Source organism: Euprymna scolopes, chromosome 1 (assembly GCF_053919585.1).
Source record: "Euprymna scolopes isolate OS-2025 chromosome 1, ASM5391958v1, whole genome shotgun sequence".
Classification (NCBI taxonomy): domain Eukaryota; kingdom Metazoa; phylum Mollusca; class Cephalopoda; order Sepiida; family Sepiolidae; genus Euprymna; species Euprymna scolopes.
In genome coordinates this window covers 2,094,362-2,121,598 of record NC_136482.1, presented here as the reverse complement: position 1 = coordinate 2,121,598, position 27,237 = coordinate 2,094,362, and the positions used below count along the sequence as shown (strand labels likewise).

The window sequence follows — 27,237 nt, the reverse complement described above, 5'->3', positions numbered from 1 at the left end:
TGCACGTCGGTAGATACAATAAGTTATTAGAGCACGTTCCATCAAAATACTTGTAAAACAGACAGGGATGTGCCATCGCGGCGATGGGACAGGGGTTGGAGGTTTGTTGATACTGCGAGAACTGTTAAATTGTAAAAACTTTTATGGATTCTGTCGAATCAAGAGACTAGTGATGGATGCACTAACCCATGTATGGCAACAATGTTCCATGCATGGGCGAATGGTGGTTTTGTAAAGAGAGAGGATAATGTACCTTTTTATTGTGTTGTTGACCTAATAGACACAGACAGCAATATATAAACCTGCTATTTCCCTTACATATGAGTATAAATGACTTGCGTTTTACAATTAATATTTTTCAATGTGTAATATGTTCCGATATAATTAAAACCTTTATACATTAAAAGCCTTGAACTTTAATAATTATAATAAGCTTACACCTAAAGAATTTATTCAATAAAATATATACAAAAATCAAAATTGTAGTCATATGTAATATTGTTTTATGTGGCCATATTTGCTACCTTTGATGTGGCCATATATAGTTTACCGTTGGTGTGACCATATTTGCTACCTTTGATGTGGCCATATATAGTTTACCGTTGGTGTGACCATATTTGCTACCTTTCATGTGGTCATATTTGCTACCTTTCATGTGGTCATATTTGCTACCTTTCATGTGGTCATATTTGCTACCTTTCATGTGGTCATATTTGCTACCTTTCATGTGGTCATATTTGCTACCTTTCATGTAACCATATTTGCATCCTATGATGTAACCATATTCGCTACCTTTCATGTGGTCATATTTGCTACCTTTCATGTGGCCATATGTTTTACTTTTGGTGTGATAAGTTCTGTTACTTTTGATGTACATGTAATTTTGGCCACATTTTGGCTATATTTGTTACATTTGAGCTGACCACACGGTTTTGACGATGTTTGTTAACTTTTTATGTAGCCATATGCGTTATTAACAACTCACCTGCAAAATCATCCTTTCAGCAATTGGCCCCTGTCCTTGGCCCAACGAAATTGTCTGCAATCCTTTGTGCATTCCTCCATAAACAACAAAAACAAATATGACATTTATATTCACGAATCATAATTAAAATGCGAAACTCTAAAATAACATTTATATTATTTGTATTTCAAACTAATTAGGTAATTCGATGTTCCTATCAGACAATTCAAGCTTTAAATTGTATACTTCATTAAATATAACCAGGGATCAACTTTCTTTAGCAATGAGTTGCTTATGGTAGATTCATCCCTATATTACAATAGAAAAATGCGAGCATGAAAAGTAATATGGTTAAAATTAAACATGGAAAAGTAAAAGATTATTTGTTAAAACTGGAAAAGAAAAGGACAAGATATTCTAGTAAAAAATATATTAAATTTATAACTTAAAATATTGCAGCATTAAGAACTGATTATATAATGTTATAAAATGAAGTTAAAAAACATTCTTAATTCTGCAATATATATATATGTGTGTGTGTGTGTGTGTGTGTGTGTGTGTGTGTGTGTGTGTGTGTGTGTGTGTGTGTGTGTAAAATATCTTGTCCTTTTCTTTTCCAGTTTTAACCACTTGTTCTTTACTTTTCCATGTTTAAGCTTAATTATATTACTTTTCATGCTCACATTTTTCCATTATAATCCATGATTTTTCCAGGCTTCCAGTAAATTCACGTGTTCTTTCTTTAATTTCAATCTTATCCCCCCCCCATAAACATAACATACACTTATGTAAATAACAATGTACGGCACTCGTTTGCCTTCAACACCCCCCTCAATTACCTCTCTTTCATTCTTTTATTCTCTCTGATTCACTTTTTACTTCTCTTTTCGCGAGAGCGTTGAATTGATAGCAACAGTAGTCGCTAAAGCGACGTGGTTGCTATGGAAATCAGTCATATAAAACGTCGCTCTCCTCCTTACGTTTTTTTACGATTTTGAACACCAGTAAATTCATCATAACTTTTGTTTTACTGAACAAAAATTGAAAAAAATTTTTACAATATAGCTGAGAAGGTGGTCTGTAATAATTGTTTGAAAAATGAGTGAGCGGCCAAACTTTAAAGCACTTCTAAATGACTAAAATTGCCAATTAACCATATATATATATATATATATATATATATATATATATATATATATATATCCTTTGAGTTTTGTATATTTAGGCAGAATGTCATTATTCGCGGATATTTTATTGAAGAGGATCTTCGTTCTTCTTTTTATGATCTTTCTTTCGAATTTTTCTTGTTTTCGTACAAGTATTTTTGTTGTGGGATCCAAAGTTCTTATAAAGTCCCCTAGTTTACCGAACGTTTTCGGTCTCGATTGACCATCGTCAGGATTGTTCTTCCTGTGCATCCTACTTATTGATTGATTTGTTCTCTGTCGTTTTACTGTTTTTATTACTAATTTACTGTGTGTAGTTTCGCCTAATTTGATTTTTTTCTCTTTTTTCCCCTTCCTCTTCACCTTTATCGTGTTAGAATATTCTATCGTAACCATGCCGAAAGATGCCGAGGCGAAGTTGCTGGGTATTTTGGATAATATGCAACAGTTCGAAAGGTAAACAGACAAAAATAGATTCTACTTACCTTTTTCCTCTGCGAATCGATAGAGAGCCGCCATTGGGTCGGCGCCCGGCGACAAGACAAATATCAACGGCACCGTGTGACTCGAGTCTTCATAGCTGAGGGACAAATCAAAAGTCGGCGGTTCTATAAAACTTTGATCCATTCGTTCAGCAATGAATTTCTGTATGGCTGGAATTAACTGGTTGAAAATCGAAAGTATGGATGGTCATTGGCATCAAAACCTACCGGACAGCAGAATGAGATGGAAAACGGAGCAAAAAAAAAAAACAAACAAACGAGATACTAACAGGAAAGTTGATGAACATAAGATTATTTGTAATGTCATAATGTTTGGCATTCATTCAGTATAGTTAACTGTCAATAAATTTAAAATAAACAAAAAATACAAAAATAACAATGCTTCTGCAAAATATGGAGCGTACTTGAGGTGGGTGCAGTATCGGAACCGATACTATATCCGTTTCTCCTACCCTCAGTCAGTGGAGGAGAAAGTTCGTGCCTGAGATTCTTATTCTTGTACCTATCCAGAGTGCCCGCTTTTGGGGAATAGGATCTTTCTCACACTAAAAACTAATTCTGTGTCTAACTCTGCCCACGTAGGGAGACAAATAGATATGAACACTGGGAGATGTCCATGTGTTACATGAAAGGGCTGTCCCCTTCTCATGTAAGTAAGAATACATACTAGATAAGTGAAAATGATATTAGAATAAGGCTAGAATCGAACCCTGTAAGCAAGTGTTAAAGATAATAGATAACGGAATGTTAGAAATTCAGTCTATTGTTTATTCTATTAGAAATAGTTAAATATTGTTTATGTCGGAAAAAGAGTCGATTGTCCATTCTTTTAGAAATCTGGACATTAAATATGTCAGTTAAATGAATGCACAATGCGAGTTAAAATATATTGTTTAAAAATAGGTTAAAAATAAGAATTGAGGATTCTTTGTTTTGCGAAAAGTGTGTTGGACGGACATGTGTAGAAAACGTGATATAGTCACGTTGGTAAACACACTTCTGAGGTCATACACAAAGACGATTTCTCAATATAGGAATCTGAGGGTTCGAAGTTAGTGGATGAGGATCAGATATTCAGAGCAGATCACACACGGTGATTTCAGTTGGAGAGGAGAGCCTCTTAGAAGCGAAGGGAGGAAAATAGACCATGTAAATTTTGAAGTTTGAATTCTTGACATCACCGATTGGTCGATTGAAGAATAAAGGAACCAACTATGTTTGTAACTGTTGTCATTTTTCTCTCGTTGGAATCTCTTAACCAATAATATATATATGTGTGTGTGTGTGTGTGTGTGTGTGTGTGTGTGTGTGTGTGTGTGTGTGTGTGTGTGTGTGTGTGTGTGTGTGTGGTACTTTTTTTGCATTCATATTTACTATAAAGATAGTGACGATTACCTTGTCAGGGCGAAGGCAGCGGAGGACAATCAATTCTTGTAATCGGGTTAGTTCATCGCCATAAGGTCCAGGGTATTTTATTTTGTGCGGAAGTGAGGAATCATAGACTGATTTCCACTCAGATAACTGGAATAAAGAACGCAATATCTGTATTATAATACGTTATAGCATTTCACATTTGTGCATACGTTATCACTTTTTACACATCCTTATAAAAATAAGATGGTTCAACCAGCAAAGAAGATAATTGATGGATTATCTTATGTCGCTAAGGTAAAAAGATTCGACTTTACCCATTTTAAAATTTATTGTTCCAAAATCAAATTATGTCGCCTCGCCGACTTAAATAGTACAATTTTAAAGAAATTAAAGAGTGACGGTTCTTATTATTGAATTGAAGAATATTTAGCTGACAATTTATTTTTGCGAAAAGATATGACAATATTATATTTAAAATCAAATTAAATTGATACAATTTTGAATAAAGAATAAATATGTTCTTTTTATTAATTTAAAAAATATTTAGCTAACGATAACAATTATTTTTACGTAAGAAAAAGAGTTGCTTTTCCCTCTAGGTAAATATAATAATAATTAATTAAAATTATTGACATTTATTATTTCGAAAGAAATATTATTATTTATGACATAAATGCGGGAGTGCCTCAGGGGTCTATCCTTGGACCTCTATTGTTCCTGATATTTATAAACGACCTCCCTGATAATATTGTTTCGGAGATGGGTATATTTGCCGATGACACCACTCTCTATAACAGATATGAGGGGAAAACAAATGAACACATATCCAAGAAAATGGCAGAAACACTAGAGGATGACCTCCAATCCGTAGTGGAATGGGGACAAAAATGGTTGGTCTCATTCAATGCTGCTAAGACTAAGCTTGTTTCCTTCAATAACTACAAGAAACCTTCTCTACCACCAATAGCAATGGCCAAGAACACATTGCCTGAAAGTACTTCTTTTAAACTCCTCGGCCTAACGTTTACAGGGAATATGAACTGGAATAGATACATTGAGAGCATTGCCAAAGCTGCTGCAAGGAAGGTTGGCTCCCTCTACCGTGCTAGAAAACTACTTACGCCTGCCAGTATCCTATACCTCTATAAGGCAACCATTCGCCCATGTATGGAGTACTGTTGTCACATCTGGGCTGGTGCATCTGCTGCTTGTCTCTCGCTCCTGGACAGGGTTCAAAAAAGAGTCGCAAACCTGATAGGTCCTGAACTGTCATCTAGGCTTCAACCTCTGTCCCATCGACGAGATGTTGCATCCCTCTGCCTGTTCTACAAATACTTTAATGGTGAATGCTCTGACGAACTGCAAACACTTGTACCTCCCCGACGTAACTACCCCCGACAAACCCGACAAGCTACTAAGTCTCATCCCTTTACAGTGGAGATCCCTAGGTGCAAGAAAGCCTTTTACTCCAATAGTTTCTTCCCCAGAAGTGCGGGTCTTTGGAACTCCCTTCCGGGATTCTGCTTTCCCAACTGCAATGATATGCAGAAGTTCAAGTGTAATGTTAACAAACATCTTTCTACTCTTCTCCCTTCATAATGACCCCGCTAATTAATTCCCTAATAGTAGCCCCCTGCTTCAAAGTGGCACTGTGCCTTGTTTGGGGTGAAAATTGAATAAAAAAAAAAAACATTAAGAGTAAATTATAGAAATTCATGTATAAAACAGTTTTTTTCCACGGATTTTCGTATTAAAATAACTACTTGCAATTTCACCGTCAATTTAAAGATTATCCCGCTGAAAGTCTTAAACCATAATTAGTTAAGATGATTTGTTTTTATTTTACAAGAGAACAATATCGTTTATTGCAGTAAAATCATGAACATCAACAATCAACCATTCTTTAATAAAGATAAATATCCATTTATCTTTATGTATATATATATGTATATATGCATATATATACGTATATACATATACATATATATACATATACATGTATATATATACACACATACACACACACATATATATATATTGTATTTTGTGTACAGAAAGTTGTTAGATGAGACAAGTCATTGGTACCGTCGGTTTCAAACCCGATAATTAGGACCGTTTTAGATATCCACATCAAGCTCTCTTCAGCCAATACTCATGAAGACGGTACCAATGACTTATCTCATCTAACAACTTTCTGTACACAAAATACAAAATATAAATACGCTCTTATTTTTCTGATTTTCCTTTTAATTGAGCACTCTGTTGGATTTCTTTAAAAAAAAACTAATCACAATCATATATATATATGTATATATACTTCATTTACTCACATAACATTAATATACGAAATTTATGCGTAAACTTTAAGTATTTATTCAACAGTACTCAATACGTAGGTAGAGTTAGTTAGTAATTTATGAAATATATATGGCGATTAAGCTACACTAAATATTCCGCGTTTCATCCACTCTAGGATTCTTCTGGCTTATGCGAGAATTTTCCGGTTGCCTCGCGTTTTTATATAATCGCATCTTCTATTGAGTTTTTAGTTAGCCAGCTTCCTAGTATCCACCGCGCCCTTCCTAATCAGCCAATGAGCAGGCACTTACAGGACAAAAGTAAACAAACAAATCAAACAAGACCTAGAATTAAACCAGTGGGCAAATACTGCCGAAGCAATCACTTGATTTAAAAATATAGAAAACAAAAATAATGTACGTTTATACAGTTCGACATCATAGACTTCTGTCCCTCGATATCTGAAGAACTTTTAAACATTGCCTTAGAATTTGCCGAAGCATACACTGATATATCCTCGGAAGAAATCAATATCATTAAAAAATTTAGAAAATCAGTTCTAATAAATAACAATAACCAATGGATAAAAACTAAAATGACAAATTCGTTTGATTTGGCGATGGGTGCCCTAGATTCTGCAGAGGCATCAGATCTTGTGGGATTATTCAATCTATACACCCTCACAAGCATATTTGATACTACGGATATCGGCCTATATAGAGATGATAGACTAGCTATAATAAAAGATTCCAACAAAATCAAGGGAGATAAATTTAAGAAAATCATGCACAAGTTTTGACATTAACGTCAAAGGAAAAAGTAAATCGTAAGCTAAACGTTTTGGTTTTGATTCTCGGTGATGGCGCACGAGTCATTTTCTTTTAACTTTTAAATCATGACTATATATTGGGTCCAATATAATATAATAATAAATACGATATATGCATTAATCAAAATATAATATTTAAGCGTCTTTTACGACCGGCTAATGCTGAGCGGTCTGCTAGTTTCTCAATATAAATGCCATGTTAAAAATGAGTTTCTAAAAACGTTAATATTCAGCACGGTTCGAATTCTGCATAGGCATTGTTATTTATGAATATTTTGTTTATTTTCAATTTATTGACAGTTAATTATACTATTTTGCGATCGGGCGATGCCGGGTGGCCTTCTACTATATATTAACGAAATCGCTTGTTAACTGTTCACTTTATCTCTTACATTATTTTGAAAATGTTCCCTGAAGTTTTCAAACGCCGGCAATTGAGAACATCGAACAATTTCTGACCAGTTTCTATTGGGAAGCCAATCTGGTGCTGGGTTACGGTAGGGGTTTTCAAGCGCAAGTCCACCGGTCAGTAAAAAACTCCATTCCTGATCATCAATGATTCCCCTGTAATAATAATAATAATAATAATAAGAAGAAGAAGAAGAAGAAGAAGAAGAAGAAGGAGAAGAAGAAGAAACAGAAACATGCCAGATTAAAGGAATAAGAAACATGAAAAAAACTATTGAAATATTAATGCTTGTCAATGCGTTAAGAAAAGTTTCAAAAGAAAAATGGAGAACAGCACTAGTAGTAGTAGTAGTAGTAGTAGTATAATTAATCATTGTGTTATACACTCAACATGCGAAATGACTAGTTAGATCACTGAAGTTAAGCATACTAGTACCTGGTCAGTATTAGATAGGTAACTATTTGGGAATACTAGGCAAGGGGTGTGGTAGAATGGCGACACCTCTCTGCAGAAAAACTAACGCCTTTAAAACATCGCTTTGGGACCATTTTTTAATTCGATATTCCCTAAAAACTTCCTTATTCGAAGGAAGTCGCCCGGAGTCCTTTTCGTACCAGGACAACGGATACTTTTTTCAAATTTGATGAAATTACACCAATTGTTTTGAATAGTAGCAGTAGTTGTATTTCCTGTGATACCTCCGGCAGTGTGCTTCCTGAGAAAACTACGTCTACATTAATATTATGATAATGTTCGCTTATATGAAACATTTTGTCATCCTAAATATGGTTTGGGAAAATTTGAACACAATTATTTTGAGTAGTTTTGCAACCTACAATCTATCAATACTCATAAGCGTATAGGAAATTTTTCCATTATAATATCTTTTTAAATAACAAGTAAAGTTTTGCACCTGCAGTGTTGTTCGATAGCTTCTCTAACAAAGACTACATTCATAAATCTTTACTATTTGTGATTCCTGCTATATACTAGTCTATGTTGTTAGAAAAAAATTCTAGTTTGGCTTTATTTGATTTTAATATTTAGTCCGGTTGGATATTTCCTAAATTGGTGGTACATACAGGGATTCGGAGGGTGTTTCACTCTCACTCTTTGACCTACTACCACTGCCACTCATGTATAGTGGGGAGACTTTATAGTTTTGCATCTTATAATTGACTAATATACAGGATATGCTCCATTATATAATCTTATATAAAGTCAATTCTCACCTTAATATTTGTTCCGGTTAGCTTCGCAAACAAAAGCTGCATGCATAAATGTTTTCACTTCGTGATTTCTGTCATATATTGGTATGTGTTGTTCGGTCATACATACAGGAATTAGGGTGAGTTATCATTCTTACAATCATATCTACTGCTACTGCCACCCATGTACACCGGGAAGATTTTATTGAATTTAATAATTAAAATACTATATTATAATACGGTTTAATTAATAAGTAAGAGAAAGGAAAAGAAACTCACTGCCCCTTTGCCAAACCGATGCAGAGTAAAAAGGTGAACAGAAGTTTGTCCTTTTCAAAAAGCGACCTGCAGACGTTGGTGTAGACACTACGCAAAAAGAAGGCATTCAAAGATGTGATCCGCTCAAAAAGATTGGTCGATCGTTCACTGTTTGCGATGGCCTGGAAAGAAAAATCAAGAAAACATAGCCGATGAATAACTAACTGTTTATTAGTGGCATTTGTACTTCGAAATTCACACGCTGACGGCCGATACTTTAAAATACGGATGATCAGAATTGCTTTAAGAGAGTGCGTGTTTTGGATAAATTGTTTTGGAGTCTCTTTCATAATTTGTAAAAATTTTATCACGATTTTGAATGTTATTCACTTATTTGCCACCAAATCAAAATGTAGCAGAGGTTCCAGAAGGCGAGAATAGTTAGCTCAGAAAGGGGTCATCTTGGTTGGGTACAAAAATAACCAATAACACACTTGTCGGCATTACCTGATAAGGACGCTTCAGAGTATTGGCTATTAACCAACTCCTACTTAAAACGAATGGGTGTTGTCTGAGAGGATCCGGCTCGATAATAATGATATGACCTAAAACTATATCCGATGGTAAGGCCCCACCTTGCGGGCCTTGGGGAGTGTGGAGCCACCCTTTAATTGCCATTGCTCCCAGGTCCACTCTGACCCGGAGTGATAGTACCTGTTAGGGTCTCAACTATGGGTTAAATAGAATCTGACTTAAAAAAAAACAAATATACTCCATTAAAAATCGTTCCTCAAAATAACTAGATTCGACATTAAATAACCTGAAAAAGGTTGATATGCCGTAAAACAAAAACAACCAACCAACCGACTCGATAATGACGAAACTGATCCAACATTGTCCGACTGGTTGCCGAAAACGGATTCGCTGACAGTATTAAAAATCTGTTATTGGAGTAAAGTGAACAAAATACTGTATACGATTTCTTGTTAACATTAATTTAAAGGGAATCCTAAAAGAATGCGGTTCGATACTATTTCAAAACTAATTTTGGGGGAGATAAAAGAGTAATCTATGGAGTTAGATTTACTGTGGCTCTGAATGGCGATGTTTAATGAACTACTATAATTTTTTGAGTCGAGCGGCCACTGCATGTCATTTTGGCATGAAAAGTGCAAAACAGATCGTTCCCAGACGTAAATCAAGGATGCGTGACATATAAGGTGAAATCACAAAGCGGGAGGATAAGTCGAGATTACGAATGACGTGACTTTTGTCTCACTGGAAAAAAGAGGCAAGGGTTTCGAATCCGTCTTCCATGGATGTCGTGCGCGAGCGGCCGAAAATAATGGGAATTTGTCCATAGAAGTTGGACGGAACACATCGTCGCTAATGCAGTGAGAAAATTTCGAAATCGACAAAATGAAATGTCTTTCCGTGAACTTCTGCTCACTATGTCTCTCATCAGTTTTAAGACGATAGTTAACTAATTAAATACTTAAGAGAACTTTATTCTCTATCTATCTTTTATCTGTGTGAGTCAATTGTATCCAAAAATAAAACTTTTAGAAACTCTCAGCAAATGTCTTCTTTCTTTATGAAGAGTTTAATTTGTCTAGCACCACTGATGACGTATTGCGGTCAGGTCAAAATGTTACAGAGGGAGGGGGTTTCAGGTGACAAAGGTGGTCCTGGAGAGGACGGCCTCCTGCCTGGGCATGCGAAGATGACATCAATAGAAGTTGAACACAAGAGAGTCGGGCAGGGTAGCGATCCTAGATCCAGATACGTCGAGAATGGTGTAAAAGAAGATCAAAATGGGGAGGGGCGTAGAAATCCCCGAGAATATGTATCAGCAGGACTGACTGACGTTTCAGACAATTAAAAAAAAAAGTGTGGAGGAATGTTTTGCGTCATTCGTTCCAATAAAAAGAGACATCCAGACAACGAGAAGGCAAGAAAGCAGACACATTACTTTCCTGCCATTTTGCTCACACCACGACCCTCTCTACGCTGTCAGTGTTGTCGCTAGAGAATAAACATTGTTTCTAAGTATTCATGCCTGTTACTTTTTCTTAAAAATACCAGAGATGTTTTTGTGTGTTTACGTCCGATTGTGGGTGCGCAACACATGCAATAAAGCAGTTAATTTATATAAGTTTTTGCACAGAACATACCTCTCTCTGTTGTGCCTTCTTCTCTTTTCATTATTCAAGTTCATCTCCCGTCGAAGAAACCCAATAACAATAAGGTTATATATCTGATATATTTTGATTCAGGTTTCGGAGTTTAAAACGGCTTCTTTTGATTCCTATACTATGTTAAAGTCGTGTTTCTCCCAGTTCTCATATCTTTCGTACTAACTTGTTTAACTTTCCCACTCTAACTTCGAACTTAAACTTTATTATTCGTGTCCAAATCACCTAATCCATTTTTCACGTATTTTGTTTATTTATCTAAGATTCTTGTTTGTTCTTAAGATTCTACGTAAGCATTCCCGATATATTTCCCCCATGTTTTTATCTGTAAAATATTTTGATCTGTAAAATACCTACTTTATCGCGATACATATTTTCTCACATTCTGTTTACCAAACATCAACAACGATCATAATAATAATCGTTCAGGTTACTTTCTGTTGCTCGGCAGTGTTCTACTTTTAAAAATTAGGTTTTTCGTGCATTACTGAGCTAAATTATAAATAAGAAATCAACCGACAATTCATCATATTATTACAATATATTACAATATATTTGAACTCCACCGTTGCATTTTTAAACGAACTTCTGTTTAGTGTAATTTACATAACACCATCACTCCTCACGCCCAGAGAAAAACTCGTTACATGCAAATAAGTATCCAACAGTGTACACTTCATTTTTCTGAGATACAAATAAAAAAAATCGATTAATTGGAAGATAACAATGTTTTTCGACTTACTTGCAAGTACAAATTGATGAACCAGTTCAATGAATACTGATACATCGGATCAATATTGGCCAAATCGGAGATAGTGAAAAACAAAATGCTGCTGTGCTTTGCAACCTAGAAAGATAGGCATATAAATTTAAAATATTATTATTATTATTATTATTATTATTATTATAACATATATATATTGTTAAAAATAAGGAACGATTTTGTTTTACATATGTGAACGTTCATGCGAGACTGAAGCTAATTCAAAGAGCCACCTACGTTCACACATCCGCAAAGTAGTTAACTAAAAAGATGACAAACTTCCGTTAAGAAGAAACAATAATATATTAATGGTTTAGCTTACTTAAAATATTTAGAAAAACATACATAGTCGCTTGCATTAACATTTTAAAAGCTTTAAAAATGTGTTTTGAAAATAATAGAATATTATTATTCTATTTAAGAGTCTTTTATATATATTTTTTCGTTATCGGTGCATTTTATTCAAAAAATTAAATTGCACCAATCATATATCTGGTAAGCAATATTTCTTTTTAAATAAAGTAAAGAAATTAAATCAAAATAAAATCTACGAAAAAGTATAAAAAATAAAAAGATATTTTCTAAGATTTGTGTTGTGGAAAAAAAAAAGAATTTCTGAAATTCCTTACCGGTTTGTAACCATTTCGAACGCTGTCGATTTCTTGTTCGGTGTTGGAAGCCACCAATTGTTTCTCGGAGATTTTGGCGGATAATCTTTTACTGGATGACAATATCTCGATAGCTGTTTCGTCCTCAAGAATGTTGCCCTAAAATTTTGACGAGTAAGGACCAAGTTTGATTTTTAATGAAAAAGAAAAAAGTTAGTGATTGGAAGGCGGGTATATAAGTATATAAGACGCCGCATTCCTATTATGTCACCTAAGATTTTCTCCCCTCTTCTGATGAGAGGAATTAGGTTTCGAAATATCATGATATAAATATCTCTCACTTCCTCTACACCCTAATCGATGTATATTCTTATTGAATAAATGAATAAATCTATATATCTATAAAAACAGAGATGTGTGTGCCACAGACGATTTCTGATTGGTTAATCCAATAATCACATCTCCTAAAAAACTATGGTTCGTAGGCTCTTACCTTTACCATAAAATATTATGGCTTGATTTATTGTCCATCTTGGAAGGGTTTAATTTTTTCCTAACTTGCGATTTACAAATTAAAAAAATACGAAACTGACAATCTAACAATCGAACCTCCGACATCACGGCCGCCATTATGAAACTAAACCAAAAAAAAAAAAAAAAAGCGCCTTCACTCGTGGTCTTTACATTTCGGGTTTGGGTACTTGTGCAGTTTTCCATTGACATTAAAAAATGGAAATATTTAAAAATATATATATATATTGTACGTACTCGTCATGGGATAAAGTTTTCCTACAGAAAAAATCACGTAATTTCATCAAGTAGTTATTTTTTTATAGCGAAAAAAGAAAAAAATCAACGCTACAAGCGAGTCATTATTAATTAAACAGAAAGTTCAAGTAGGGGGATTTCCCCATTTTTTTTTTTTATAGCGAGGCCAAATTTCGCGAATTTGGCCTTTTTATAAAGCAGTTTGGCCTTCAAATTTCTGTTTGGCCTTTTTCTTCACCGATGAAATAAAAAAAGCAAATAAAAACAACGCAATAAAACTTTTAAAAATACGGCACACTTTTGTTGTTCTTGTTTGGTTTTTTTTTGGTAATTTTCCTTATTTTTTTATTTTTTCAAGATAATACTATTAAATGGACACTATTATGCCAAATTAGCCCCCCCCCCCCCGAAAAAAAATGCACAAAAATTCGAGATTTAAGGTTTTGACGAGATAATTTAGCGAATTGTCCGGACTATTGCGAGAGAACCATCCATTAGTTTTTCCTGAAATTTTGCCACAAATTGTATTTCAATACATAGATGTGCATAGTAACAACATTTTTTAGCCGAAAATTTCCGTTGCGTCCCCAGATTTCATCGGTGAAGAAAAAGGCCAAACATAAATTTTGAAGGCCAAACTGCTTTAAAAAAAGGCCAAATTCGCGAAATTTGGCCTCGCTATCAAACGATTTGACCTTTGAGAACTCTACCAAACTCCTCCTACAATTTTGGGTCTAAACACGTGATATTTTAGATATAGATTCCTTGGACATGGATCTAACTTATTACCTTTACTTGATCCCTAAACAATAAATGTTAAGAAGTCATAATAGGGGTCAAAGTTTAAAAAATTGACCGTTTTTTTTTCTCAGCATTAACCTCAAAACACCTGGGCAACGCCGGGCACCGATTGCTAGTAAATATATAAATATATTTCTTATATAGTTTTATATCGTCATTTTCTTTATTTATTGATTTCTATATAAGCTCCGATACAATTTGTTGAGCATTATCCCGATAAGTCTACTCTTAAAGAATTGATCTCAATCTCTTCTTTAAATCCCATATATATATATATATATATATATATATATAACAATGTTTATTATTGTAACGTAGTCGTTACATTTTAATCTGAACCCGACGTTGTGTATGAAAGTCTCGCAAAGAAACAAAGGAAATAAATTCGACATGAATTTTTTTCTTTAGTTGAAATAAAAGGTCTTTATTACCGGTCGTTTCTACACCAAACATCCTGACACTAATTTTTTAAGCCAGCGACAGTATGGCCGAATTCCAGCTTTTCTCGTCAAGGTTAATTAATATTTTCTTAGTCTCTAGCTATAACCAGCTGTTATGTCTGTTCGTTTCACTGTATACAGTTGTCTGAGAATCTTGTTAAAGTTTAGGATAACATTACTTTTGCATCTTGTTTAAAAGTTCCTGTCGTGATTAAAAAAAACTCTGCTGTTTCAATGCGCTTAAAAATCTCTCGATGTTTTATTTCGTTTCTTTTTCCTTCTTTTTCATCCGATACCTCTATAACGTTACTACGCGACACATCTTGGTCATTTGCATAGTATTAATGACTTCGTTGCCTTATAACCACGTACCCATTCATTATTATACTAAAACTGAGTTAATGAAACCTGATACAAATAAACTTTAGTCTATTCCTGACTTGTGTACCAAATTCCACTGAGAAATACTCAACGGTATTTGTTTCTATTGCTACACAATTATAAACGCTTGAATACGCGTTCAAAATGTCTATATCTCTGGCATATTCATTTCTTGGCATTGCTCTGATTTCAACTTTGATGGTCTTCTTTAATCTATAGTTTGTGACTTGTTTTGATATATATTATCCTTTGGGGTTTCACATCTGGTGAGCAAAATGCCTATTTAGGATCACACCTTCGACTGTTGAGTGTCCACCGCATATCATTGGACGGTGACAAAGCAAAGTCTCTTGGACTTGAACCGGGAATATTACGTTCGCTTGTATATCTTTATCAAAGGAAAGTGTTAGATATTAACAGGCAAAGCCGGGAAGAAAAATATTCAATGGGTTCCACACGCGCAAATGGATTCAAATGTTACGAATTCGGTATTTCCTCCTATTGTCTTACTGCATAATTCGTCCCAGAAATATTTGAGCGGGTATCGGTCAACGATTGAGGCAATAGACAAAGGAAATATCAGAGATACCAAGGGAAGAATAGAGACACAAAAAGTTAGAGAAAGACGGTTTCAGCACGTACCACTTCTTCACCATCAGCCAACTGTCTAACCTACGTGCCCCCGCGCCTTTCCATAAACGTCAAAACAAGAATAACAATTTATCATAAAAAGCTGATTTTCTGCGTGAAATAAAAACAATTATATGTTTTTGTAGATCAACTGTGTTGTGATTTGTACTTTGCTGTCAGTGCCTCCATGCCAGATCACGTGTGACAGAAGAAGCAATCCATGAATTGCAATACGCTGACGACCCAGCTCTGGTGAGCTCATCTGAAGAGGGTCTTCAGCGCACCATCAACACTATCTCCAACATTTACTCCCGAGCTGGTCTAGCCATCAACATCAACAAAACAGAGGCACTTAACATATGTGAACACCGTCAGGAACCACCAATGTTCACAATCAACCAACAGCCACTGAAAAACACTCAAGAGTTTACTTATCTTGGCTCAGTGCTCACTGACTCCTGTGACCTAACAAGTGAGGTCCAACGGCGCATTGGTCTGGCTGCTGCAGCCTTTGGTAGACTCTCGCACAGAGTTTTTATGAACCGTAACCTCACCAACACCACCAAGGTTTCTGTCTATAGAGCAATCTGTCTCTCCATCCTCTTGTATGGCAGCGAGTCATGGGTGCCTTATAGATGCCACCTGAAAAAGCTAGAAGCATTTCATACCAACTGCTTATAGCGTATACTAGGTTTAAAATGGTGGCACAGGGTGCCACACAATGAGATACGCAGGCGCACTCAAATGGACCCACTTGAAATAATTCTAACAAATAGACAACTTAGGTGGCTTGGTCACACCATCCGGATGCCAGCAGAAAGGCTCCCACGCAAGGTCCTCTACGGGGAACTTGCAGAGGGCAGACACAACCCTGGGGGTCCACGTAAACGTTCCAAGGACCAACTGAAAACATCATTGAAAAAGTGTGGCATAGAATCCAACGCCATCGAACATGCTGCTGCTGATAGGAGAAAATGGCGAAACATCTGCCAAGAGGGCTTGGAAACTTTCACCTCCACCTATAAGGACCGAGCAGAGCGAAGAAGACACCAAAGGCACGCGGCGCAGCGGGCAGACGGCATCTTCCCTTGTGCTGCCTGCGGCCGCGTATGCAATTCACGAATTGGACTCCACAGTCACCAGCGAGTCCATCAGGCGTAATCTATCTGGGACTGTTAGGCATGGTGCAACGTCATCGTCGTCAGCGACGGACTACTGAAGAGAAGAGAAAGATATTTTGTGCCAGTGACTAAAGTAAATGTTAACATTATATAGATTAGACAAAGGCGATTATGTAATAAAACGACGATGTTAGGTTTTTGCAGTTCCATCTGATAGGCGTCGACGTCCTCCCATATACAGCGCCTGGTATTTCTAAATGGTCACTCATCTAGTACATTTCTGACTAAAACAGGGTGGGCCAATCAAGCATAAAGTTTTTTGTATTAAATATGGATTACAATTAAAATACACTGATGCAACTGATGAAGATAAAATGCTACACGAAAGGAATCTAAATATTTGTAACACTGTTCAGAGAACACGGTAACATCATGCGGTTTTATGGAAATCGCTCCAGATAGTGCATGAAGCCACTTAATGAAAGAAGTTAAATGTAAATACTACTTCAAAGTACAAAAATAGCTTTTCAATGATAAAGATTGATAGATTCAAAAAAAGATTCAGCAAACAGTAATTTTTCTCCTTTGTCAGAAACATCGCTCAGTGAATGTGAGGAGAAAAGGATACAGGAAGCGAGAGTTACAACGTTACCGAAAGTAAACCCAAATCCACTCTCGACTATCGTTTACAAAATAAAAATTCTTAGTCTTTTAGAATTACAAGACAGCCTAAAACAAGTTTAATCATCACTAGGGAACCTTCCATTTTTGTCAGAAATGAACCTTCTAAAACCAGATATGTTTTCATATTGTTATATTACCTGACTATTGGAAAGAACTTGTAATATTTTATCTTCAATTTCTTTTAGTTGTCGTTTATTGCAAGCGCTTTCGACGATTAACTGGTTCTTTTTTTCTTCCAGATCTGGTTTTTCTCGCGCGGCGACAATCCCCAAAAGTTGGTCTTCCAAACCTGTCGGTGTGATCATGAAATTGATCAGAGTCACCTTGAAAAAGATTAGACAATAAAACATTACATGAAAATAATGTATTAATGTTATTATCAATTTCATTATCATTATTAGCATTACTAGTAGTAGGAGGAGGAGTAGGAGGAGGAGTGGAAGAAGGAGGAGGAGGAGCGGGAGTTATAATAATATTGTTAACCCAATGGTACACTGTCAACGCCCAGGGTACTTCGTGGCAGAGATGGTGCAATTATGCGCAATGTGTCGGAATCTGTAAGTGTTTATTATTATTATTTTATTATTATTATTATTAGTAGTAGTAGTAGTAGTAGTAGTAGTAGTAGTAGTAGGAGGAGGAGGAGGAGGAGGAGGAGGATGTGGAGTATATAGTTACCCCAAAAGCCAACCCTGGATATCAAATTGTGCAATTATAACCAATAACTTTAAAGTGTTTATGAGTGCAAGGTGTAAACGATAAATTGGCCGTTTGAAATCTCAAACTTTTAATCTTTGATAAAGAAGAGAGAGTAAAAAATTTGGTCATGTTTATTTAATTGTTTTATTAAATACAAGCAAATACAAACATTTTATTCTATGCGTCCACCTTCTGCGTCCACAATTTGCTTAATGTTAGTCCTAAAAGCACGACAGGCCTTGACAGCTGACTCTTTCTTGTAGCGCTGAATGCTTGCCTTATGGGGATCTTCAAGAAGGCTACACTGTTATGGGGGGGGCGAAGACTTTCTCAACATCGCCTCATAACTAATAGTGGCAGGGGTTCAAATCTGGTGAGCTAGAAGGACAAATATTTGAAGGCACAAAAAACGGCAACTATCTCTTCAAGAAGTTCTGCACTGTTTTTGAGCAATGAGCAAGTGCTTTTTTAGAGGACCATAGTTCTTAATCTAGTGTAATAGAACTTCCTCCATAAACCTCAGATATTCCGCTGTATTGAAGTGAGGAAGCATGACTTGCCCACTGCTGGTAACAGTTCCAAACAGCATCGATTGTGATGGATTTGCTGCAGTGGACCGTTACAAGCCAATGATAAATCTTCTAGTGCGGATTGTATCACTTCCCGGACTGTGAGCCTTCGTTTGAGTGTCTTTGCCTTCCCTTCAGTTTGCTACAATACGATAAAAGGTCCTAAGAGCACAGCCAGTGTCTCTAATAATGTCTAATGGCCGGAGCGGAATAAATCAGCAATAATAATTCTGTGGTTAATTTCTACACTGGCACTCATTCTTTTATATTTTTAGTTGCCTAATCTAAAACATCAGACCCTAAAGATTACATCAACTAATGCCGATTTAAAAACTTAATTTGCGGATTGAAATTACTGCCAATTTATGGTTTACAACCCGTATTATTATTAGTGGTAATAGTAATATTAGCAGTAATTTATTTTTACATCAACGGCACATTCTTCATCGCATACAATTATATACAATGATGTTGAAGTTCATATGTGTTTTGTTGTTGTAGTTGTAGTAGTAGTAGTAGTAGTAGTAGTAGTAGTTTATCCCCTATGATGCATTTATTTTGTTCAGAGGAAATTAATATGATTCTTCATGCTAAATTAGGCGCAAACACACACACACACACACACACGCACGCACAAACACACACAAACACACGCCAATGATGATTATAACATTGAATCAAAATATTTTATTTGTTAATTTGTTATGAATTTGTACTCATTATATCCCATTAATTTCTGATGAATGTCCAATAAGGATATTCAAATCGCGAATTCGTTTGCATATACTTGAAGTGAAGAAACGCACCAATGCGTTCGATTTTGTTTGCTGCTAACTTTTAAAAAAATTTTAATGACGTTGTGTTTGTGTACATTTTATTATTTTCTTTGAAAAAAAAAAAAAACGTAAAAAGTGGTCAAACCTTGACTGACACTTCCGGTAAGAAATGAGGATTTCTCAAACGAGTCGTAATATAAAGACGAAAATCTTTGCTGAATTCAACCACGTGATCCCCGAACCGAACAAAGTCAAGTCCATTCTGTAACACAAAAGGAAAAAATGAAAGAGAAAAATGATGTAGGAAATTTATTTAGATGGCGTTCATGCCGAACTATTTGAAAGGTAGATACAACATGTTTACGAGAAAAGATTGATATCATCAGATTTAGTGAGAAGAAACTTCTATTAAATTAATAAAATGAAGTAATATTTGAAGTGCAATACATTAAGCTTAAAATGTTTTTGGAGACATATAAACAAAAACTTTCTGTACGCAATATTGTAAGGTAATAAGATTTGTTCTATGTGATTGACGACGGCATATTTTTCGGCGATTTCCTGTGCGGCTGGTGGGGATGTTTAATGCTAATGGTACTACTATTACTGTTATCATTCTGACATTATTGCTGATATGTTCATGATATTAGTCATGTCGACCTTTTCTATAATTTCGAGGTGTTTCTATTTTAACATTTGGTGTATAAAAAAAACTGTCGTCGATGAATACATACAATTAATAATACTGTATGTTTTAATCTACTGACAGTGATTCCTACTATACCATCTAAAATATTTTACGGATATTTTTATTTTATAGATAAATCATTCCTTTATATTCTGTTATACCGGCCTTCCTTGAACAGAGGAATTTACACCGATTATACAGCATATTCCATCACGGGCAATGCCGGGAAACGGACCCTGTTAACAATTAATAATACAATTACGATTTACCAAAATATAGATAAAATTAAATAGAGAAATGAAATTCTAAATAAAGAGTTTGTGGAGATACATATTTGCCTGCATATGTGATATCTCTTACTTTGTCTTCTTATACTAACCCTAACCTTAACCCTAACCCTAACTTAACCCGTATCCACCAGAAAAGTTTAGGGGCAACTTTAGCATTTCCAATTATTACTTCACCCATATCCAAATAATCCGAGTAATGTCACACATTTTTACTTAATTTTATAATAAAATACGTATGAAATACGTTTATAAGCTAAATTACAACTCAATATTATGTAAAATATACAAATATTTATTTCTTTAAATTAATATTTCGGCGATATACACTATCGTAAGAATTTAATATCATTTTTCCTCGTCATAGTGATCAATGGAAGAAAATAGTTAACATAGAATCCGCGTGTTGTTCGTATGCGGTGATATTTTCGAATGCCGGAAGATAGCGCTTAAACACAACTTTGACTAATTAATTTTATAATTTGGTGTTATAACTTAATGAGTAGAACGAGATATTTATTTTCACTTACAACTAATTATTAATAATTAATTATTAATAATTAATTATTAATAACTAATTATTAATACGTATTTGAAAATATTACTGTTATGAGGTCACTGTAACAAATTAAAGTTGAGCCTTCTTTAGGGAATTAAGACCAGTTAACTTTCGGCAAACGCAACATTCCGAGTCTCATTAGAGAGTGGGGGGGATTTATTGATAGTGATTTTAGCTGATCAACTTTATCGGTTTGTTTCAATGCGTGTATTATAAATGGTTCACCACAAAGAAAAGAACAAATTACCTGTTTAAATGTTTGTTTCAAGAGGATTGGTTCTAGCAAAGGATCCAACTCTTCGTGAACATTTTCAAGAAGACATGGGTGGCCAAACTGAGAAACAAGTAACCGATAGCAAATAAAATGATACAAAATTAAATATTAAAATTGAAAATTATAGTCAGGTAAAAGCAGAGAAGACATACGAAGATAGTAAAGAAAGGACATAAGAAAACATTTGAGAAATGGACGTCGAGAAGAGGACAGGATAATAGAAGACATAAGATGGCGGAAAGATAAGCAATAGACAATAAAATTACAAAAGAAGTGGTTTGAAGAGGATAGGGTTAGGGTTAGGGTTAGGGTAAGGACAAAGGATAAAGAAACAGTTAAAAATAGAAGATAAAAGTAGTGAATAGCACAGAACAAAAAACGGAGAATAGATAATTATGATTTAACCATCTCAATAAATTCTTTTTCTATCCTTTGCAAATGATTCCAATTTTAGGATGTTATTATGGGTGATAATGACTACAAGTTGCCAAAATTTCAGATTAACAAATATTAGGTTTATAAAATCTTGTCCCTTAGTTTTGGAAGCTACTGTATACTATAATAAAGTGATATTTCTGTCTGTTTGTTTGTCTACAATTTGGTTAATATATACAAAAAGTTATACCGATTTCTAAATATACTATTTATTCAACAAATCAATATTCAAAAGGTTCTTTAATTTGCATATTACATTAAAGAAAATATGTTTTAATAATGAACTTTAAATTTTTATTGCAAATTAGTAATAGGATTGTTTTAAGTTGTTAATATTTAGAAATATTACATAAAACTGATTTATTTAATTTATTTTATTTATTATTAATTATTAGTCTAACCGGCATTTAAAATTATTATTTATTACTAATTATTAGTCTAACCTGCATTTAAAATTATTATTTATTAATAATTATTAGTCTAACCTGCATTTAAAATTATTATTATTACTAATTATTAGTCAAACCAGAATTTAAAATTATTATTTATTACTAATTATTAGTCTAACCAGCATCAGCTGCAATTTAAAAACGGAAGTACGGTTTCATTTAACCTGTGAGCTATTTTCCTTTAAGCTATGAGATTTTATTTCCTTGTTTGAATTTCAGATATAAAAATGGTTATGTTTTATGCTTCCAAAATCCTAAATATGGTAAGCTTTCAAGAACCTAGGATATTTGGTGTATATTTAATACTTGACTGGTGCAAAAATAATGTTGCTTTTGATGTTAAACTTTCAGTCAGAAAACGACAATATTTGTGCACCAACCTACTAGTATCCAGAAATATGCTTTTTCCCTCCTGGTAACGCCGGGTATGTATAACTAATGGTAACTAATTTGACGCCATAAGTATTAAATATTAGTGAATACATTACTAGTATGAATATTAGTTATTCTAATCAACCTGGTCAGTAAATTGACTACATTATTTTAAAAAAGAACTTTCACTCACCGGATTGATTTTTCTACGATATAAATATCAGGTATTGAGTTTCGAATCTCAGTGACATGTTCTCAGTTTGAGGAAGAGAAGTCTATCTAGAGATATAACCCATATAGATAGATATTACCAATCATGAGCATCTAAGTAATAGCCACATCCTGCATTAAGCTCGGCCTTGTGTCACATTCAACCCTCGCATGGATGGAGGGGAGTAGATAAACAACTATAATATTCGTCTACTCATGTAAGGGAGACAACCTCTTCACAAGCTGAATTTACCGACGTTATAAGACTAATTTGTACTCGCTCCTCCTCGTGCAGTGTTAGTAGATTGCCTGTGTATATTAAGTTCTATATTTATCTAGAAAAGGAAAATATGTGGAAAATGATATTATAAAACGGCTGACAGAAGCCATTAGGGACGTTTCATGGTAAAATATCTTTTCACTTCCTGCTGAACATTGCGCAAATGAGACCACTGAATGGTTCAAAGTGGCAATTAAAGCGCATGTTCCACACGCAAATTCTATAGCAAACCCCACTCTCCCCAATGGTTCACTTCAACTTGTGCAGCTGTCATAACGCAAAGACAGTATGCATACCGCATATTTAAACGACACGAGTCCAGTTCAAACAGATAGAAGTACATAGAAGCCAGAAATAACTGTAAGAAAGAAATAGCGACAGCTAAGAGAGAATTTACTAAAACCACTCAAAAAAACGCATCGAAGCACAGAAATTAGGAACTCGAGACTTCTGAAAAATCTACAACAGTGTAGTAAATAATGGGCAATCAACAAATCCCCCACTATGCAACAATCATGAGGTTGTTTGCTCAGCAACTGAGAAGGCTAACATGCTTGCCAGACGGTTTGCCTTCAACTCCACACTGGACTCTGCTAACCACTCTCTCCCAGACTTTCCTTTGCAGACAGACGCCACACTAGACGATCTGAAAATCACCCCTGCTCAGGTGCATGCTATCATAAGAAAGCTTGAAACTGCACAAGCATGTGGACCTGATCTCATCCCAGCTGTGCTATTAAAAAAGTGCGCCGCCGAAGTAGCTCCAGTTCTCTCCAAACTCTACACCAAATGCCTTAATGAAGCTTGCTGTCCTGCCTGCTGGAAAACTGCTTCTGTAGTGCCAGTTTTCAAGAATTCTGGCGAAAGAACTGACCCAGTAAATTATCGCCCTATTAGCCTCCTCCCACTTTTTGCCAAAATATTTGAGACCATAATTAACCATGCTCTAACCATCACCTTACAGATGCTAAACTTCTGACTGACCAACAATATAGATTTAGACAAGTCCGTTCAACAGCAGACATCCTAACTGTAATCTCAGAACGTATATACCAGTCACTGGACAAATCGGGGGAGGTAGAGCGGTAGCTCTAGATATATCTAAGGCTTTTGACAGGGTATGTCATGAGGGTCTTCTCAAGAAAGTCAGGTCATACGGCATCACTGGAAGAATACATGACATAATTAGATCCTTCTTAGATAAGAGAAAAATCCAGTGCCTCAGGGGTATATCCTGGGACCTCTGCAATTCCTAATATTCATAAATGACCTCCCTGACAAAATTGTCTGTGAGATGGGTATGTATGCTGACGACACCACGCTCTATAACAGACACGACAGGAAACTAAATGAACACATATCTAAAGAAATTGCAGAAACACTAGAAGAAGACCTCCGATCGGTAGTGGAATGGGGACAAAATGGATGGTCACCTTCAATGCTGCAAAGACTAAACTTGTTTTTCGTTTTTTTGTTTGTTTTTTTTTACAATGGCCACTCGGTTATTATGTGTACAGTACTCAAAGGGATAGTGTAGCAGTAGTATTGGAGAATTGATAAGGTGTCATTACTTAGGGAGGAAGTTCTATTAGGAATTTGTTTGTGTTGGACTTGAAGACATCCAGGTTGAAGTCGGGAGGGAAACAGGCAAGTGGAACAGAGTTCTTAGAAAGAAGCTTTGTTCGTGGAATCTACGTTTTGATTTAGGCACAGATAGGGAGTGGGGAAAATTATTGACGGTGGTTTCAGCTAGTCGGGTGCTTTTTGAAAAAGATTGGTGAGGGGGAACCAGAGATGGAGCTTAGACGAGCACTTTCCATGGAAATAACGATAGAACAAAGACAGGCTCGCTACGTCTCTTCTGTGGGAAAGAGGTTGCAGGGAAGAGAAAAGGGCATCCCCCACCAAGCCACGAAGTCTATTTTGTACTCTGTCAAAGCAGGATAGGCTGTTTTTAGCAGCTCCTGCCCAGATGTGGCAGCAGTACTCCATCTTTAGACGTACTTGGCTCTTATATAGACAGAGAATTGCATCATTGGTGAGATATCTTTCCTTCAATAATTACAAGAAACCTTTCCTACTGCCAATAGCAATGGCAAAAGACTCTTTATCTGAAAGTACATCTTTGAAACTCCTCGACCTAACGTTCACAGGAAACATGAGTTGGAACAATTACATTGAGAACATTTTCAGGACCGCTGCGAAGAAGGTAGGTTCTTTCTACCGTGCTAGAAAACTATTAACGCCTGAAAGTATCCTATACCTCTATAAGGCCACCATTCGCCCATGTATGGAGTATTGTTGTCATATTTGGGCTGGTGCATCTACCACTAGTCTCTCGCTCCTAGACAAGGTTCAAAAGAGAGTCGCCAATCAAATAGGTCCTGAACTGTCAGCTAAACTTCAGCCTCTGTCACATCGACGAAATGTTGCATCCCTATTCCTGTTCTACAAGTACTTTAACGGTGAATGCTCTGACGAACTGCAAGCACTTGTGCCCCCTCGACGTAAATACCCCCGACAAACCCGACAAGCAGCTAAATTCAACCCCTTCACAGTAGAGATCTCTAGATGTAAGAAAGCCTTCTACTCCAGTAGCTTCTTTCCCAGAACAGCTAGAGTTTTGAATTCGCTTCCAGGTCCCTACTTCCCTGACTGTACTGACATGCAGAAGTTCAAGTGCAACGTGAACCAACATCTTGCTGCCCAACTTCCTACACAGTACTCCTGATGCTTATGTCCCTGATAGTAGCTCCCTACAACAAAGTGGCAATGTGCCTTGTTTGGGGTGAAAATATAATTAAAAAAATGTGTGGAAATGAACACACTATTTAGTATTTGTATGAGAGTGACGCCGATGAAAAGATATATTCTTTTTATTGGTAGAAAACATTGGAAATTATATCTTTTTAAAACAAAAAATCAATTTTCGTTGAACTAAATGCTGTATACCTTTTTATGTTTACTTTGTTAGAAATTAATTCCAACTTTAATTTTGTCCTCGAAATTATTTTCTTCTTTTCGGAGGTGTTGGAAATATAAAGAGACATCATTGAAACGTTACTTTTAATATTTTAACGCGTATTCTTTAAAAAAATAAGACAAGTGCAAAGATAGCTTTTAGTGCTTTTACTGCGCAATATTATATCGAAAGAATACATTTATTTTTAACAATTTGGGGGCAAATTATCCAAAAATATTAAAAATCTTTTTTTTTAATCGTTATTTTTCATGTTTTTTGTTAATTTCTCCAAATTTATAAACCAATATCTACTATATTTCCAAACTCCGTTAGACCTACGTGTGATTCGCCAGCAGGTATTAAATGTAAAAAATAACTGACTTAATAATATTTACTCTGTCTATTCCTTTTTAACAAACAATCACATGTTTATATTTGCGTACAACAGACAATTTATAGTACTTGTGCAGATTTTGAACCGGACGTATCAAAACATCCACTCGGCTTTGTCCGAAACATGACGTCCACCGCCGGATTCTGCCGAGTATCGCCAATGATCAGAGCTTAACAACGGTATGAAACAGAAAAATAGTAAAATTATTGGAAATCGTAGAAATAAAAAATTAAAAAAGAAAAAGACGACTTACCATAATTTTGTTTTATTATTCATTTAATGTTTTTTCATCGCAAACATATTTTTATGTAATAACCATTTTTCTGTGCTCTTTTTTTCATTTTGGATATATAATGTGTAGCAAACATTTTTTTTTCTAAACAAATTATGTACTTTTTTTATCTTTGAAAGTATTTTTTCAATGCACCTCTAACTACATCTGCCGCTTTTTTAATGCATTAATGCATCTAACTCCTCATGACAAAAAACTGCTTCTTAGAGCGTATACCGTTGTTTGTTTCATCGTGCTGTTAGTCTTCACGTTTTTCCATGTAACATTTAGCTTTATTTATCTACTTTCTTCCAATATTGATCCGAAAGTTGTCTGCTAGTTGCTCCGCACTGTGCCTGTTTGAAGTCTTACGTCTGATTACAAGCTAACTCGAGCGGATGATGTCATGCTCCGGGCAAAGCCGAGCAGACGCTTAGATACGCCCGGTTTAAAATATGCACTAATACCTAATTTCCAAACGATATAAGTTTTTAGCAAACAAAATTTTCCTTTTTAAAAATAAATTTTGTTTGTTTGTTTTTTGCCTCTGAAGTATCTTTTTAAATTTCTTTCTCTTATTGCCAAGAAAAGATTTTGAAAATTATCTGCACC

General features: G+C 35.2%; 1 protein-coding gene across 1 annotated transcript in view; it reads right to left on the bottom strand.

Moving 5' to 3' along the window:
• The window catches only part of LOC145244699 (dynein axonemal heavy chain 3-like), a 382,877-nt gene that overhangs the window by 46,550 nt on the left and 309,090 nt on the right, over positions 1-27,237 (bottom strand). The window contains exons 62-71 of the mRNA XM_080107154.1: positions 21,226-21,312; positions 19,590-19,706; positions 17,538-17,723; positions 12,597-12,734; positions 11,947-12,051; positions 9,031-9,191; positions 7,527-7,698; positions 4,029-4,154; positions 2,616-2,793; positions 986-1,059 (exon numbers count right to left, since the gene is read on the bottom strand). Coding sequence (XP_079963280.1) covers positions 986-1,059; positions 2,616-2,793; positions 4,029-4,154; positions 7,527-7,698; positions 9,031-9,191; positions 11,947-12,051; positions 12,597-12,734; positions 17,538-17,723; positions 19,590-19,706; positions 21,226-21,312 — 1,344 coding nt within the window. The remainder of the gene's footprint in view (positions 1-985; positions 1,060-2,615; positions 2,794-4,028; positions 4,155-7,526; positions 7,699-9,030; positions 9,192-11,946; positions 12,052-12,596; positions 12,735-17,537; positions 17,724-19,589; positions 19,707-21,225; positions 21,313-27,237) is intronic.